At 36.4% G+C, this 17,287-nt stretch overlaps 2 protein-coding genes and 1 long non-coding RNA gene across 3 annotated transcripts; 2 read left to right on the top strand and 1 right to left on the bottom strand.

Annotated features, from left to right (window-relative positions):
• The first annotated feature begins 4,901 nt into the window (after positions 1–4,901).
• LOC112183695 (protein WUSCHEL) lies at positions 4,902–6,880 on the top strand. Its single transcript, XM_040515547.1, has 3 exons — positions 4,902–5,857; positions 5,944–6,053; positions 6,389–6,880. Exons 1-3 carry the CDS (start codon positions 5,452–5,454, stop codon positions 6,770–6,772), a joined length of 900 nt encoding a protein of 299 aa, XP_040371481.1. The 5' UTR covers positions 4,902–5,451; the 3' UTR covers positions 6,773–6,880.
• A 3,104-nt stretch (positions 6,881–9,984) lies between these two features.
• Positions 9,985–12,591, bottom strand: LOC112187992 (protein ANTHESIS POMOTING FACTOR 1). Its single transcript, XM_024326980.2, has 11 exons — positions 12,432–12,591; positions 12,253–12,341; positions 12,068–12,168; positions 11,887–11,987; positions 11,744–11,810; positions 11,542–11,641; positions 11,333–11,446; positions 11,083–11,220; positions 10,892–10,976; positions 10,558–10,607; positions 9,985–10,467 (listed from the first exon to the last, which is right to left on the bottom strand). Exons 1-11 carry the CDS (start codon positions 12,460–12,462, stop codon positions 10,321–10,323), a joined length of 1,023 nt encoding a protein of 340 aa, XP_024182748.1. The 5' UTR covers positions 12,463–12,591; the 3' UTR covers positions 9,985–10,320.
• Positions 12,592–16,271: 3,680 nt separating this feature from the next.
• On the top strand, positions 16,272–17,287 carry LOC112189291. The gene is made up of 2 exons (XR_002931821.2): positions 16,272–16,619; positions 16,897–17,287. It is a non-coding gene; the product is annotated as an uncharacterized LOC112189291 (long non-coding RNA).

The raw sequence follows: 17,287 nt of genomic DNA, 5'->3' as shown, positions 1-17,287 counted from the left end.
CCTAGATATGCCACTGTATACAAGTACTTAGCTAGCTATAATTAAATCAAGCACCTTAATTCATTTTCATAGATTCCCTCAAACCCTGAATTCAGATTTCAAAGAAACACAAAAATGTAGCAAGGAGCTTAATTCATTTTCATGCATTACCGACTAGTCTTTCATCTACAACGGAATTGGTTCAAATATGTAGCAAGGATGGCATGTTTACTTAATCACCTGGAATGAGAATGGAAATAAAGGGAATGATTGCAGTGTATGAGATTTCTTGGGTTACCTATATCTGATTTCAATGTATGAGACATAAATTAACATATCTAGATATTGGAATGGATGTGGGTCACACCTTATTATTAGGAATCAATTCCTGAATAACTCTTATGACACGTTTATTTACCTGGAATGAGAATAGAAATGAAGGGAATGACTCCGGTGTATGAGATTTCATGTGTTTACCAATATTAACATATGTAGGTATAAAAATGATTCCAATGTATGAGATTCCTGCATTTATTAACATATATAAGTATTGAAATGTGGGTGGGTCTCACCTCATTATCAAGAATCGTTTGATAACCAAAGGGGGAGTGTATGAGTTTAGGAATGATTCTCATATTGATTATTTCCTTATCTCATTCTAGTTGTCTCCTATTCATGATATTTTCTATTCCAATTAAGTAAACATGCATGCCATTAGTTTGATAACCAAGGGGGTAATAGGTTTAGGAATGACTCTCATACTGATTATTTCCTTCTTCCATTCTAATTGTCTCCAATTCATGACTTCTTCCATTTCAGTTGTCTCCAATTCATGATTTTTTTCATTCCAATTAAATAACCTTGCCATTAGTGACGAGTAAATAGTGAGAATCAAAATTCTCATATATTTTGTATGGTTGTGTCATTTAATTTAATGACATTTATCTCTCTTTTTGTTATTGTGTATTCTCATCTAAAAAATGATCATTGGCTTCAATGAGGCCTAAGATCTGTGACCTCACTTTTAGGTGTCATGTCATGTCTCCTACACACATCACCTTTTTGCCAAATCATGACATGTAATACTTGAGAAAAAGACCATCTTATCATTTCAAAATCCAATAACTTTAAATTATTTTGACTTTCTTTTCAAACAAAAGATTTGAATTTTTTTTTCTTTTCAATACACTCATACTTAAATTTAAACAACAATTTTTTCTTCAATCAAGAATAGAAAATATTGATTTTAATTCTCAATCGATTTTTCTTTTTTCTTTTACTGCCCTTCGCATCTGTCATTACCGATCGATTTTAAATCCCTATATTCCATAAATTACATATGTAGAACTCATTATTTCACCCACCAAACAAAGTGTAAACAAAGGAAGAGAGAGTAGTTTGAACTTTGAAGTTTGAACATGACAGTGAGTAAAAATGGTAAATGGTCCAACCAAAAACTCTTGTTTACCATGTCAAACCTGAAACCCGGCCCAGTGAGTGAGCTGCATCAATATACGGGTCCACTCTACATATGTAACCCTAGCTAGCTAGTTCTGTACAAACATATATATATATAAAATTTACATGAAAATGCATAAATTTTTTTAACAATTCTAAGAGGAAATGCACATGCATGTAGTTGTAAAATAGGCAAAACTTGTGGCTAGGGTAAAGCTCTATGTAGTTGCAAGTCTCAGTCCAAGACTTAATAAGAAAGAAAGTGAGACTAGTAGTAGTAGTAGTAGTAGAGTCTAGAGAGAGAGAGGGCGAGAGAGACGGAATATGATATTGTGATGTCTGTGATCTTGTGAGATATGGGGAGGAAAATAAGAGCCAAAATATGATTACCCGAAAGAAAAGGGTTGTACCACAGCGGCTAGGGACTCGATTATGAGGTAAGCAAACCCAGATTTTGGATAAGAAGGGGGGACAGATATAAGGCTTCACTGCCAAATCAAAGTCTTAAAGTTGATCAAAGAAGCAAGACTGAGACTATTGTGGAGCAAAGGAACAAAAACCCACATGCACCTTGTTCTATAGGCCTTGGCTAATTGGCTACCTAATTGGCTTTGCCTGTGTGAGAGAGAGAGAGTGAGACTCAGAGAGACAGAGAGGCTCAGAGTCCCAAGCCCTCCATGTAAATGCATGATAAGGAAAGGCAATCTTCATGATGATAGTGTCAACATCAAACAAATTATGCAATCTGGAAAAGTTGAATTGAGAGAAAGACAGAGGGAGATGTACAACAGTCAGGATTATCAAGAAAGAAAGCGTAGCCAAGGATGAATGAGACTGCTGCAAGTTCTGGTTGAATTCAAGGAGAGATTGTATGTATATATAATATACATATATATGCTTTCCATTTGCCCAAAACTTTAGTATAAAAGAGGAAGATGTGAGGTTTCTCCTTGTTGGTTTGCAAATTATTGAATCCTATTTATACAATTGCATGAGCATGCAGAAACCCATATGCAACAGATTATACTAGTTTCTCCAACAGAAAAACAAAAAAACACACACACACACACAAATTAAAATAGTGTCACTCTTCTGTTGCTGTTGCAAACTAAATAATAATGACTAGAAACCAGAAAGGGTTTGTTGTTTTAAGGACCAGTGACCATATATAGCTATGGTGCTATATATACAGATACATATACACACATATCTTGCGTGTCTGGAAAGACTACGAATTGGGATGGTTAGGATTGTACAAATATGAGAATTGGGAGTGGCAAAGAATGATGAAGCTTTTGATCGATGATGATCCGATACACTGCAATTACATGACAAGCATATAAAAGCTGGGGAAAGCATGACAACACATTTGTTTTATATTGGCTTTGGCATTTATTTTGGGGCGCGTGCTCCGTAGCTCAAAGGACTGCAGACATCATATCATTCATGATAGTAGTGTATATATTTTCTGGCCAAGGATTCTTTCCTTTGCACTTTACCCCTTAAATTTTGCCCTATCTATGATTCTATGTCGCCTTCATATATCTATCATTTACTATCCTACTTCCTTCTTTCTACTTCCTAAATAGAGTTTGCGCCCCTTCTTAAAATGCATTTATGCATTTATACAGTTTAGGTTAGTGGTGAAGTATTTGAGCCGTTTGTGATTTTAATTAGGTTATCACAACATTATTTCCGCAAATAACTAATGAAATTGATCAAAACCGTTTAATCTCTTACTATGATCTAATAAATAGATGAAATTGATAAAGGACATACGGTTTTAGTTTCTCAAACCCAATAATTTTCAAAACTTCTTTCGCCTAATTTCTTGAATATGGACATATGTGATGCCTCCCATAATAGTGACCTGTCTTTTATAGTGGCACCCGAACTTGTTCCATCTAGTCTCATGCCTCTCAGAGACTCAGAACTTGCAGCCTCTTATTGTCTGTTATAGACTTATACCTGTGGGGAACAAAAATCCTATATATACATAATACCATATTATGTACAGTTCGTATGCCTATGACCATCAAATACATAACAAATAAAGCAAAAACAACTTTCGTTCTCAAATTTCAATTGTGGCACTGTTACTGTGCAAAACCTCCACAGATCAGCTAATTAGTTGGGCTTCCTACAAGAAACTAGCCGCTACCAACCACATCATATGATAACGTAATTATCAAAGCAAGTGATCCAGATTAGATTCGAATTCTTTCACTAATGAGCTAATTGGTTATTTCTAAAACGTACAGAACTCCTCACACGTACGTATCATTTCATGGTCAATATACACTTTCAAACCTATGAACCCTTGTGAGTTTTTTTCTGTTTGAGTAATCATATTGATCACGAATGTATGGTACTAGTCTACAATTAGATCAAAATTAATGTAACTGCGAGCTAGTGTCTTGGATTCGAGTAATCATTTGATTACTAAAAGAATCTATCATACCTTTGATCATAATCTAATTAACGAGATTTGATTCATAATCCTTGTTGTTCAGATATAGGTCAAAAACTTTCATGGTGAGGCTTACATGGATCGATCTATTGAATATATATATATATATATATATATATATATGTGTGGGCAAAAAAGGGAGATCACCGGTTCAAAATGCATATAATTACAGACTGAAAACATGCATTTTATTTTATCAAGATATATATTTAACTGCTAGCTACCTGTAATCTGTAAATAATAATCTAGAACTGCTTGCTTTAATTCAATTGCCAGAGGTCTCGATCACTAACCTAATTTACAGCTACATAGCTCAGCAGATTATTAATTTTACTGCATGTATAGAAGTTAGCACTATTCAATTTCCACCAATTGTAGAGTCTAAAATTTTACAGTGAAGATTTGATGATCAGCTTAAGATCGATCTAGGCATCTAGGCTACACAGAACCGAAATATAGAAACCCTAATGGGAAAGAGACTCGAGTACAGAGTGGAACCTACATCTGCAAAGCTAGCTATCTAAGCTGCTAGGGTAGTAGTACTTACTTCATCAACTGCAATTTACAGTTTTGCCCATGACAAACAACCCTAGGGTAAAGTACAAGAATATCTCTGTGGGTCTGGCTAGCTAGCTAGCTCTTGGGGCCTCATTTGAAATGTTAAATGAAGGACCCTATGATCCTATATTCCTATTGAAAGAAGAACCCCCCTCTCTAAAATCACACACCCCCATCATAATTTTTTATTCCCATTCATTCATTCATTCAGAGCAGAAGGCCCTCCCCTTCATTCATTTTCTTTCCAATCCAATACATCACTTCATATCATGCCCTGCCCACACCACATACAATCATATATTAATATTATATTTCAAAAGTGAAGGTGCATTGATCATATGCCTTTTCATCCAAGTAATTCCAATCATACCCTTCCTTCCTCTTTCTTTTGTCCCTTGCCTTTTTACGAACACCTCTCTGTCAACTTTTTTTTTTTGACAGCAAAATAGCCAGAGTTATCTCCTCAGTGTCTACATATCACAACTGTCCGTTGTTCTAGGTAGAGTAATAAACAGGCAATCCAAAATTCATATAACTAGTAGTAAACCATGTTTCTCCCAATACACAGCACAGCAGGCATAACCAGAAGCCAAATGCAAAACAGAATCATGCCCCGGCATTCCTACGCCCAACACGAGCAACAAAACCTTGTTTGATCTGAGCAACTGATCGTCCAGAACCACACTTCTCGCATCTGAGAAAATACAGGCGATTCTCCTTTGACAGTATAGTGTCAGGGGCTTTTGCATCCAAGGCAGATCACATACCTCTCTGTCAACTTCAGTCCTTCTCTCTCAGATATTTCTCTGATCTCATTTCCTCTCTTCATTTCACAACTCTCACATGCCTATACCTCCCTCCACATTATAAACCCAAATCCCCAATCCCAAAACCATTTCATCAACTCCAATATTTCTAACAGCAACCTTTCTTAATTACTCATCATCACCACTCTTCAATTCTCGCATTCTCTCAACCCATCACCAATGGAACCACAAACCCAGCAACCAACCGAGGATGGAGGAAGCAACAAAGCAGCAGGGAGTAGTGCTAACATGCTTTGCAGGCAGAGCAGTACCAGGTGGACTCCCACTACAGATCAGATAAGAATCCTCAAAGAGCTTTACTACAACAAGGGAGTTAGGTCCCCAACTGCAGAGCAGATTCAGAGGATCTGTCTCCAGCTGAAACGGTACGGAAAGATCGAGGGCAAGAATGTTTTTTACTGGTTCCAGAACCACAAGGCCCGGGAGAGGCAGAAGAAGAGGTTCACTTCAGATGTTCATGTGCCCATGCAAAGATCAGGGCTTGTTGGTAATGGTAATGGTACCAATTGGAAACCTGAGGATCAATATATTAACATGAACAACAAGTACTCTAACATTTGTCAAGGTAATCTACCAAATTTACCTACTTTAATCTTTTTTGATCCCTTGATTTTTAATTTTTTACTTAAGTTGGGTGCTTTTAATTTTTAGGAGTTTCTTCTGCATCTGCTTCTGCTTCTTCAGCTGGTGTGATTGCTTTTAACGGGCAGATGGGGAACTATGGTGGTTATGGATCTATGAACATGGAGAAGAGTTTTAGGGTAAGCACTTAAAGATGAATCAGTAAAAGGGTTTCTTTTATATATGTCTTGATTTGCTACAACAAGTTAATAAATGGCAAGAACAATACAAATTGTACTAGAAACCCATGTGATCATAGTTTAATTTCGATCCACTAGTACTAAAAGGGTGAAGCAAATTTGAACCTAACAATTCCACTCTCACACATCTCACCATGAATTTTCTATATAGAGGAACAGTCGCTTTAGCCCTTTTGAGCAAATTGTAGGAAAATGTTGTTGGAGCAAAATTAAAAGTGCATTACTTACAGTGTGTGTGTGTTTTTTTTTTTTTTTTTTTTTTTTTTGTGAACCAGGATTGTTCAATCTCAGCTGGAGGGGGAACTAGTTCTACTGGTGTTGGTGGATCTATTAGTCACAATTTTGGGTCATGGGTCGGCTGCAACGTTGACCCATATTCCTCCTCATCCTACACTACTAGTACTAGTACTACTTTCTTTGACATGAATGAAGAACAAACTTTCATGGAACAACGAGGAGAAGATCACCAGGAGATTGAAACCCTTCCACTATTCCCCATGCACGGTGAGGACATCTTTGGCAACATGAAGACTACTTCCGAAGGAGGTGGCGGCTACGGCTACTACTCCGGTGGCTGGGGCGGCTACAACGGTGGCTCTCGCACTTCCCTTGAGCTCAGCCTCAACTCCTACGGCTACAACACCACCAATTACTACTGAATCTGAAGATTCCGCCTTCATCTCCACCCTAGCCAAGCTAAGCTAGATAGCTAATTATTCTCAGTTCTAATATTAATCCCCATGTCAATGTTCAAGTTCCAATCGAAGTCTCACGCGTGTCATGCAAAGAACTTGTCATTTATGCTTATTTATAAATATATCTTTCTTTCAGAGTACTTGCTCTTTTCCAAGATTATATGCCATCATTACTTTGCTAATTAAGATGCATGCAATAATAATCCCATGATTCATTAGTTAATTAACTCTGAAACGCAACCCTCTAATTAACTAGGCTAGGTCTACGTCAGTCTTCTTCAATCGTCATCACCAACAAGAACAGGATCACGGCGAAGATTTCGTTAGATTACTGAATTTTACTGTCATGTATGGTTTGCCGTCGCCATCTTTGAATTGAATGGTGGTATTAATTACTTACTGGCTCGGTCATTTTCAGGCTCTAGGTTGAAGATCTGGGTAGATGGTAATTGGTAATTTTCACCGGCTTGCTCTGTGCGTCGTGACGTAATCTCTCGGCAGAGATTTAGGTGGGGCCCTAGCTTGGTTAGATTACTTGTGAAGAAGTACGTAGATCAAGTCGGTAGTAGTAGAACTGGCTGTGTATGTTATAATGAGTAGGGTTCAATTATCTGCAAGCTTGTGAAAAGATTTGCGAATGATATGAACAAATAGGTATAAGGAAAAGAAGATATATGGAGCTACTGCTAGCTAGGGCAAAAATGATGAGAATGTGTGAATATATATGCAGCCGTTTTTTGATAAAGTTGGACTTGGAGTATAAGTTTTGAAGTTTGAACCCACTTTGAATTTTGAAAATACCAAAAATATTCTTTTTCTTGTTCTTTTGGGTATATGGAGGAAAATTGTTTCACTGTCCCATCAAGCAAACTAGCTAGCTAGACTGTATATATACAAGAGTAAGAGTAGTGTGAAAATGTGAATACCCCAAATCAATTCTTTGTTTGTAAGTAGGATCGATCTTATATGAAATAGCTAGTTGTGTTTCATTTATATATTCTTTTATGTGTTTGGTCAGTTAAATTGCTCATTTGATTTTGAGAAGGAATTTTCATTGAACAACATGGTGATTGACGTTTTATCAAAACAATTTATGGCACGACCTAATTTAAAATTATCTCATATAAGTATAATCCTATACATTGTAGCGGATTAATTAGTTCGTTATACGTATATTGGTCTGCCAACATATTATTTCATTTAAAAGTATGTAAATTCTAATTAATGATTGTAATCGAACAATTTGCCTTCATATAATCTTCTTATTATGCAAACTCTCAAGTTAATTAGAGAATAGAAACCCTAATAGCAGTTACACGTGCAAATGGTAGAAAGAGTAACACACCAAAGAAAAAAGGTCAAGGAAAGAGGCTCTCTGGATGTGAAGAAATTCCACACCCTTTGTTACTAGGGCATATGACCATAGCTTGTATGTATAGCCAACCCATATACACCAATAAGTATTTGCAATAACATAAGAAAGACCAACTTTAGAGAAGCCATATATACAGAGTACACCACCTACATCTATGCATCCATGTTTTGTTTTTTGTTTTTAATAAGAAAAGAACTACAAAGAATTGAATTAATAGCTGTGAAATGGGAAGATCGATAATGGTTCGAAACACAGCTTGTACTAATATTACGATCTATTTTGTCAAGTAATTAGTAGCAAAGTTAATTTCCTTAAAGATGTACTTAAACTTGATATATTCGAAACATATTATAAGTTTCCTAATGTCTCCAATAACTAACTTGAGTCTCAAAGGATTGAAAATGAACCGGTGATACAATTGTAGGCTTGCGAGATCCATCCGATGCATACGCATACTTGTTTTGACCCATTTCAACATGTGCATGGATAATATTTATGGATGGTACAGGTGAAATGTGGGTCTAAATAAATGTGATACGAGTCATGTCACACACACACACACAAAGACATTCACCAACTGAAATCATGCATATATAAATCACTAATTATGTGTATATAAATGTTGAATATTTGTTCATTTATCTTTGCGTTTGGTAGAGCACCTTGTGATCTCAACCCCTCCATAAATGAGGTCCCCATCGTCAAGATTTTCTGATTTTGTGTGGATGCATTTCCTTTCTCTGGTTTGACAGAAGTCGAAACTCCACAGCTTGGGAGTTACCCTAGTATCGTTTAGAGTGTACAAGGTCATTTAAGAAGGGAAAACGACAGAGGGTATGGTCTCCATGAGAGGTAACTATCAGACAATTGCTTCTTGCTCTGGGTTGGATAAATATAATGGAGATTTAATTTAGTTGGGGATCGAAGCAGATCTTTGAAGCTTTCTGAGACGTGGAGTACGTAATGTCCCTTACCAGTAAAATGAGCCATCACATTTCACATACACCATGATTGTGATCCTATTTCATGTAAAGTGTTTCAAAGCCACACTTCGACATGGTTTCATTACCATTTCGACCACAAAGCTTTTACCTGTATAAATTACCTCTTACCAAAGAAAACAATCCTTTGGTTAGGTTAATTTCTGTCTTAATCCGCATTCTAAATTCATGTGATGTAGCAATAATGCAATATATATTATCATTTTCCTTAGATCTTAATTTTGTGGGAAGAGAAATTTTACGAATTCTTTTGTTACACGTGACCGTTAATTAGTAAATGTCAAATTCAGCATTGATCAATTGTAATCCCCATATATGGGAATGAAGCAGATAAAACTTCAACAATTTTGTTTTAATTTTAAGCGAATCTGGAGTTTATTTATTTTTTATTTTTTAATGTACTTTTCCAACGAAATGTTTGTAGATAGAACTAAAAAAACTTTAGCGGATAGTTTTTAAAGGCAAATATGTGTTTTTTTATTATTATTATTTTTTTAAAAAAATATTTTGCCAACAAATATTCATTCGGTAATTCAAAAGAGATTTATGATATAATCTAAACCATTAAAGAAAGAACCTCGAGTACTAAATCCACCGAAGCATTGTTAATCAGCCACAATTCCATAGCATCAACGACAGTCGGGTAACAATTTTCTTGAAGTTTCTTTCTTTTGGTAAAGATTTTCTTGAATTTTTGGAGGGCATGGTTTCAATTGGTACTTGAACAGAAGGAAACACCCATTCTGTCTCGAGTATGACACAGTGGTCAGTGGTCACCACTCTGTATTTCTGACCTGACATTTTATCTCCAGAAAACAATTTATAATCATGGAATATTCATACAATCAGAAAAATTGGAAGGTTATAATTCTGTAAAACTTTACATGATGATGCCTGACACCGACTTTACAAAGGGTGGAAAATACAATCTTGACTATACTGGCAGAGCATCTATAAACCCTTTAAATAGATTTTTTTAATTCTAACGAGTCATAGAGAGTACAGGATTGTCTTTTCTCTGTTCGATTGGGTCCTAGAGGTAAGGTACATGACAACAATTTCAAGATTATGGACAGTTAAAATGGCATCTTTGAACTGCTTTTTGCCAGAAATCAAAGGAGAGCTGGCAAAAACTTCTACTTCCTTCCACCAACATAAGCTGCCAGTTTAGACAAATCCGGAATCCAAAATGATAGTTCAGAAGACCCAGTTGCAAACATGAGGCTTCCAGGAGCCCATTTAATAACAGGAGGTTCACTTTCAGTACTAAGCCAACTTGTGACCTGGAGATATTACGAACAGTATTTTGCGACTGTTAAGAGAGTGCACATACAATGTTCATAAATGGAAACGAAGAATTATCATTATCATACCTCTTTCCCGCTCCGAACACTCCAAGCATAGACACTACCATCACCTGAACCTGCAGAAGTCCAGTTATCATACGAACTTACTTTGTCATAGATGTTTGCTATGAAGTCTATAGCATAAGATACATGGATGAAAATGATATCACAGCCTTATAGAAACTATGCATTCAAAATTGCAGTTCATTAACAGCAATCACAAGCAAGGTTTCCAGAACTTCGTCACAGGACAGAAATATTTGGGAACTTTATGCCCACTGAGCACAATAGCAAACAAGTGATAACAGCAAACAAGATACTTAGTGCCCAAAACGAAATATGTAACAGGAGACCTGTATACCTGACATAACAAACATCCCATCTGGGCTAAAAGAAGCCTCTAATGTAGCATTGCTTGAAACGGGCTTTACATTGTACGTGGATAACTAAACAACAATGACAGCAAAACCATATTAGAAAGACTACATTGTGCAACGGGTATCCATAAATCCAAAGCAAAAAGAAGAAAAAATTATAGAGAAAATTACTTACAAGCGTGCCACGGAATGAATCAAGTACATGAATATGTCCATCTGTCGTTGTTAACAGCATAAGTCTCCCATCATTACTGAACTTTACAACATTTGCATCAGACATATCTCCCCCAACAGAAAAGATATCAAAGGGACCCTAAGAGGATTTAAATATCGAAATCAGCCATGCTTAATTTTGTCACACATATGACACAAGACAGCTCCCAACTTTCTCAATCCACATGTGTATTGAAATACAAACAACTGACCTTTTCATACATGCGGGCATCAAACATTCGTATGTATCCACCAAAGGCAATTGTAAAAACAAGCCCTTGGTCATCATAAGCAGTGGCAGGCCTTCCTTGTACACGTAAAAGACCCTATCATATGAATACAAATTAGAAATCTTTCGAAGCAGCAACATGATATAAGAAACTTGCACAGTTTCACCAATATCCAAATCCCAAGCATCTACCTGGCACTTCTCGGCTCGTTGATCCCAAAGCAGAACTGTCCGATCAAGAGAACCAGAAATGAAGCACTCTTTGCGGGAGCACAAGCTAAGTGAGACAACCCTAAAAACACAAACACAAAAACACATTTTGCAATTACAAAACATGCTTAGCGCAAGCACTCACTTAATTAAAACACATAGGAATCAGGTTCATAATCCACACCTGTCATGATGTCCTTTGAAATAGCGCAAGTACTTGTTGTCATTCAATGAGAGAAGCCTCAGCGATTCTGAATGAATTGAACATGTAAATAAGTGCATCTAAATTTCGAATAAACCACACAGCTAACAGAAATGCAAGCATACCATCCCAGCCATTTTTCGACGAGTATATAACCGTGGTGGGATGGGAAGTAAAGCGGACCAAATCAACCCCATATTTTTTGCTGTTAATGGTCTTCAAGCACCTGTCAAAAACAAACAAAAAGAGTAAACCCTAAACAAGTCCACATCTTTCAAATCAACAAGGAAAGGGCTTATGCCTTACGTTGCAGTGGACACATCATACAAACGAATCGACTCATCATCACTAGCAGTCACTACATAACTCGAAGCCTTGTGAAAATCCAACGAACTGATTCTACCATTCTGTAAATACACAATCAACAAGATTAGGGTTTTGATTCAATTGAGCTAAAAGCAAGCAGAAACAGAGAGAGACAGAGCCATTACGTAGTCTCTGAAAGCCAGCCCAACTTCCATGCTCTGGAGAATCTCCTCCGTCAGCTCCAAAGAGACCTTATCTTCTCTTTCCGGTCCACCTTTTCTCGCCCAAAATTGAAAAATCAAATCCCTATTTCTCTACTAATTGATATCAAAATCGAAGACGAAAGCTTTGAAATTTCGGTTACCTGCCATTTGGGGAATGCTTGACATTGACATTGCTTATTGCTCTATCTCATTTCGGGGAACTGGAAATTTCAGAGCAGCCCTTCGTCTCCCGCGAACAGTCTCGCCGTCTCGGACCTCCGGATCGGGTTCCTTTTGCCTTAAAAGTTAAAACCCCGACTTAGCGGTTTAACCCGATTTCGGGGTCGGGTGGGCTGTTTTATGGGCCGAAGGACGGTCTTTAGTTTGCCCCACATGCTTTTGAATTGATCCATTAAGTTTAGCCCGTGGGTAATTTGCACCCAATTTCTTACTTTATTTTAACGGAAATAATAAACAGAAGCACTAAAAACCATCTCCAGCGGATATGTCAAAATCCACATGGCAGCCCAACAACTATAAATGACCTATGAAAATACGGTTGTATGTCATTGCCAATTGAAACCAAACTGTCAAATTTGACAGTCCTGTGGTCATCTGTCTTTTCTTTTTTTATTGTTTCTCTATCCTTCTCTCTCTTTCTTTCGCGTCTCTCTCTTATGTTCTTCCTACCCAGATCGACCAAAGCAAAACACTCTCTTCTTTTCCCTCTTTCCTTCTGGTCTCTCTCTTCCTAGTTCCCACATCTCATAAAACATCAAAATCCCAGATTAATCAAAACAGGTAAAGAGAGATAGGAACAACCTCTACAACATCAAAATCCCATATCTTTTAAAATTGTTTTTCACTCCTCTCTGATTCTTTCTCATCCCTATTTTTCATCATATCCAGTACCCAGAACGAAGCAAATATTATAGTCTTGGCCCGAGTTTCACAGATAAAACAAGAAAGCAAGAAATGTCTCACGTCAATTCCTCTCCCTATAATTCTTCATTTTTGGCTTCTGGGTTTTCTGTAATAGTCTCCCTGTGATCGATCTGATGAACGAGATGAAAGGGGTTGTTGCTCTATCTTATAATTCAAGGGCCAGATTTCATAGATTTAGATGTTTATATGATTGTATTGAGCTTATGCAGCTGGATTTGAGCAGAAGAATGAGTCATGGGCATTGGATAGAGATCATGAAGGATGAGAAAGATAGAGATTGGGAGCAGAAAAAGGAGGATGAGAAGAAGAGAAATAAAAGGAGACGGAGATGGTGCATTTTGTGATTAATAAAATATTCATGAAGTTAATAAAAAATACATTTATTTTAAGGTGTAAATATAGTAAAATTGTCAAATGCTACATCATCTATCAAATTCAAATTTGACCCAAAATTGTTAACATATCTGTTGGAGATGAGAGCATCTCCAATGATAATGTCAAAATACTTGTGTCAAATTCAAATTTGAAGGCTGACGTGTTAAATGTCATTTTGACAATTTTTTACTCTAATAGATATGTTAAATTTAGATATTATTTTAGGGCTAACTATTGGTTACTACCCTGTGGTTTAGGTCCAAAATCAATTCAGTCCCTGAACTTCTAAGTTCATCAAAAACACCCTTGTTCTTTCAATTTTAATCTAATATGTCCAATTCGTTAATCTTTTGTTGTGGGTCCAATTATAATTGGGTTATTTGTTTAAAAACTTTTTATTTAATAGATTTCTAATAGTGGAACTCACTCCTAAACTAACTATGCATACTACCTCAACACCACATCATAAAATATAAGCCCCATATGATCCACGTCAGCAAGTTAACGGACTCAATTAACAGAAAATTAACTGATTGGACCTATTAGATCAAAATTGAAAGTGCAGGGGTGTTTTTGATGAAATTATAAGTTCAAAAACTGAATTGATTTTGGACTCAAACTACAGGGTAGTAATCAGTACTTAGCCCATTATTTTATTATTTTTCATAGTATTTTATATAAGAAAAATCAAGAGAATTGTTTCTCTTTCTTCTCTTCTTGTTCTCTTTCTCTATCCTCATCCCCAGATCGGCATATCCCATTCTGTTTCTACTTTCTTCCCTTCTCTTTCATCATTTCGTTATCTTCCTCTATCTTCTTCTCCTTCTGGTTCTCTTCTTTGTCTCCTCCTTTTTTTGCTCTTCTGTCTAAATCTCTATCTTGCCCTTTTGATCCATATATGCACAACCATGAACAAAGTTATGCTAGGATGAACTATTCTTATACTCATTGAGATTGATTGCTTTTTTCCTGCTAGGATGTGAATGATGAATCTGGGTGTTCTAAGATAGTTGTTCTAATTGGTGATTGTATTGGATCCAATTGTATTTGCTTTGGTTTAAGCAATTGGGTTAAAGAACTGGGTTTTGAAACTTGAATGTATTGTACAAGTTAAGAAGTTTATTGAGATTGGGGAAATTTGATTTGGCATGGGTTTTCTAAGAACAAAGAGCTTATTGCATTTGAAGGCTGAACTTAGCCTTGCAGATCACATTGGAAGTTTTTTTTTTTCGGTCTGGTTCTGGGTACAAAACTACAAACAAAGAGAGAGAAGAGAAAGAACGAGGGAGAAGGAGAGAGAAAGAATAAAAAAAAAGAGAAGACAGAAGAGTTTGGATCTGTCAATTGTGACAGTAAGATTTGGAATGTCATATCCTATGTGGATTTGACATATCTGCTGGAGTGAATTCCTCTTTCATTTGTTATCGTTGTGAATTTCATGTGGCAAATGACCACTCCATTGGAAATGGTCTAACAGATGGATAATACAATTACGACCAGACTCCCTGAAAATTTATAGGTATCAAAAAGTGTATTTCGTGATAGTTCAGATACCATATGAAGATTTTCTCCTACCAATGTATGGTAGGAATTGTGTATCTCACTCTCTCTTTTTTCTGTGTTTTTTTTTTTTTTGCTCGAGACAGCATCTTGTTAACTATAATGGTAAGCAGGTACCAACGGTAAACGCCACAACATCAAAATTTTTATGTCAATCTGTTATGATTAACTCTTGCGTCGATCATCTATACTTTCGGAAATATGTGCTTGAATTAAATTTCTCTCAACAATATATGAAACCTCAACTTTATGTAACTTATCAGATTATCATATCCATTCATAACTAAACAGAAAATGTATATACTACTAGCAAAATGAGCAATACACACAGATTTTATACATATTGACTTTCACACTGATAAAAAATCAGTGGGTTTGAGCTTGTAGATACAAATATCCGTGTGAACTGAAGACTGAGTCCCACATAAGCACAAGCTCACACTATCACTCACTGAAATCAGTGTGGATAGACTTTCTCACAGATATCTGTATGTACCAAATATTTAACATATACTGTTATCTGTGTGAACTGAAAACTGGGTCCCATATAAACACATACTCACTCTATCACTCACTGAAATCAGTGTATCTAGACTTTTTTTTTATAGATATCTGTATGTACCAAATATTTAACATACACTGATATTCGTGTGAACTGAAAAGTGGGTCCCAGATAAACACATGCTCACTCTATCACTCACTGAAATCAATGTGGCTAAACTTTCTTACAGATGTCTGTATGTAGCAAATATTTAACCTATACTGATATCCGTGTGAAACGAAGAATGGGTCCCGCCTAAGCATATGCTCATACTATTACTCACTGAAATCAGTGTGGCTTAACTTTCTCACAGATGTCTGTATGTAGCAAATATTTAACCTATACTGATATCTTTGAAAATTATTTTACACACAGATATTCATCACTATTAAAAAATGATTTTTTAAAATAATTTTCATTCACACGGTCATCTGTAATAATTGATTTTTCACACTGATATCAGTATGAAGTTTCACTCATTTTTTTTGTAGCAAGTTCTACTTTTCCCACAAACATTTGTGGCAATATTTGTTTAAGAGGTAGTTCTGACTAAAAAAAAAAAATTCATCTCACATAGATGTCAGTGTGTATAGCGAATTAAGGCGATTAGAAACACATCGCACACACAGATATGCGATGGCTGTGGCTAAATGATGTATTAATTTATAATAGAATTGTTGTAAAATGTGTTGCGGCTGTCATAATATCTATATCTTTGTATTAGTTTAATAAGTAGAGGTTGCAACAGCCACTTCCTCTGCTATCTCAATTTCTCACTTCTTCCTCTTAAGTTTGAGACTCATCTTTTCTATAGGGTTTTCGTTTTCCTCTCTATGGCCTCTGCTGACATCGAGTTTCGTTGCTTCGTCGGAGGGATCGCCTGCGCCACCGACAACGATGAGCTCGAAAGGAGATCATCGAATCGAAGGTCTGTTAGTCACAGAGATCGGATGGATCGGATCTGTTCTCTCATCTCTGTGATATGTGTTTCTATGTTACTTGATCTATGATACTATTCCCTCTGTTACTATATATCACTGTGATTCTTATGTTTTACTATCTCAGAATCGGGTAGTTCATCTGCATCTTTCTAGATTGAAGATCGATCGGTTCCTTTATTATTTCTTTTTGTTTGATCTCTTTTTGTGATTCTGATTTCTGTTTTTGCTCAGATCTGATTCAATTTTGGTTTGTTTGTTCTTCAGATCATCAATGACCTTGAGACCGGATTCGTCACCTTCAACAACATAAAAGGTAGCAGCCGGGGAGGCGGTGGTTACGGTGGCCATCGTGAAGGCGGAGGTGGTGGCGGTGGTGGCCTTCGTGAGGGTAGAGGCGGTGATACAGCCGTGGTGGTGGTAGCTATGGAAACGGTGGTGGAGGTGGTGGGCAGGACGATGAATCTGGAAATTATGACTAAAAGATAGATTTGACTCAAGAAATTATTACACTAATTATGACTCAACAATTACCTAGCTTGTTTTGAATTTCAAGAACTCTTCATGCTTTCTAAGTTAACTCTAGCTAGAACAATATGAATTGTAGTTTGTATGAACAATTATATTTTGGAATGAAGAATTTTCTTTCCTTTGTATA

This window comes from Rosa chinensis, chromosome 2 (genome assembly GCF_002994745.2).
Source record: "Rosa chinensis cultivar Old Blush chromosome 2, RchiOBHm-V2, whole genome shotgun sequence".
In the NCBI taxonomy this organism is placed as follows: domain Eukaryota; kingdom Viridiplantae; phylum Streptophyta; class Magnoliopsida; order Rosales; family Rosaceae; genus Rosa; species Rosa chinensis.
This window is presented reverse-complemented; position numbering and strand designations above follow the sequence as displayed.

Excerpts from the sequence above, each read along its gene's own strand:
- LOC112183695 (XM_040515547.1), top strand. The coding sequence starts at position 5,452 with ATGGAACCACAAACCCAGCAACCAACCGAGGATGGAGGAAGCAACAAA. Across the intron at positions 5,858-5,943 it reads GTACTCTAACATTTGTCAAG|GAGTTTCTTCTGCATCTGCT; the intron begins GTAATCTACCAA and ends TTTAATTTTTAG. Across the intron at positions 6,054-6,388 it reads ACATGGAGAAGAGTTTTAGG|GATTGTTCAATCTCAGCTGG; the intron begins GTAAGCACTTAA and ends TTTGTGAACCAG.
- LOC112187992 (XM_024326980.2), bottom strand. The coding sequence starts at position 12,462 with ATGTCAATGTCAAGCATTCCCCAAATGGCAG. Across the intron at positions 12,342-12,431 it reads AAGCATTCCCCAAATGGCAG|GTGGACCGGAAAGAGAAGAT; the intron begins GTAACCGAAATT and ends GGGCGAGAAAAG. Across the intron at positions 11,988-12,067 it reads TATGATGTGTCCACTGCAAC|GTGCTTGAAGACCATTAACA; the intron begins GTAAGGCATAAG and ends TGTTTTTGACAG.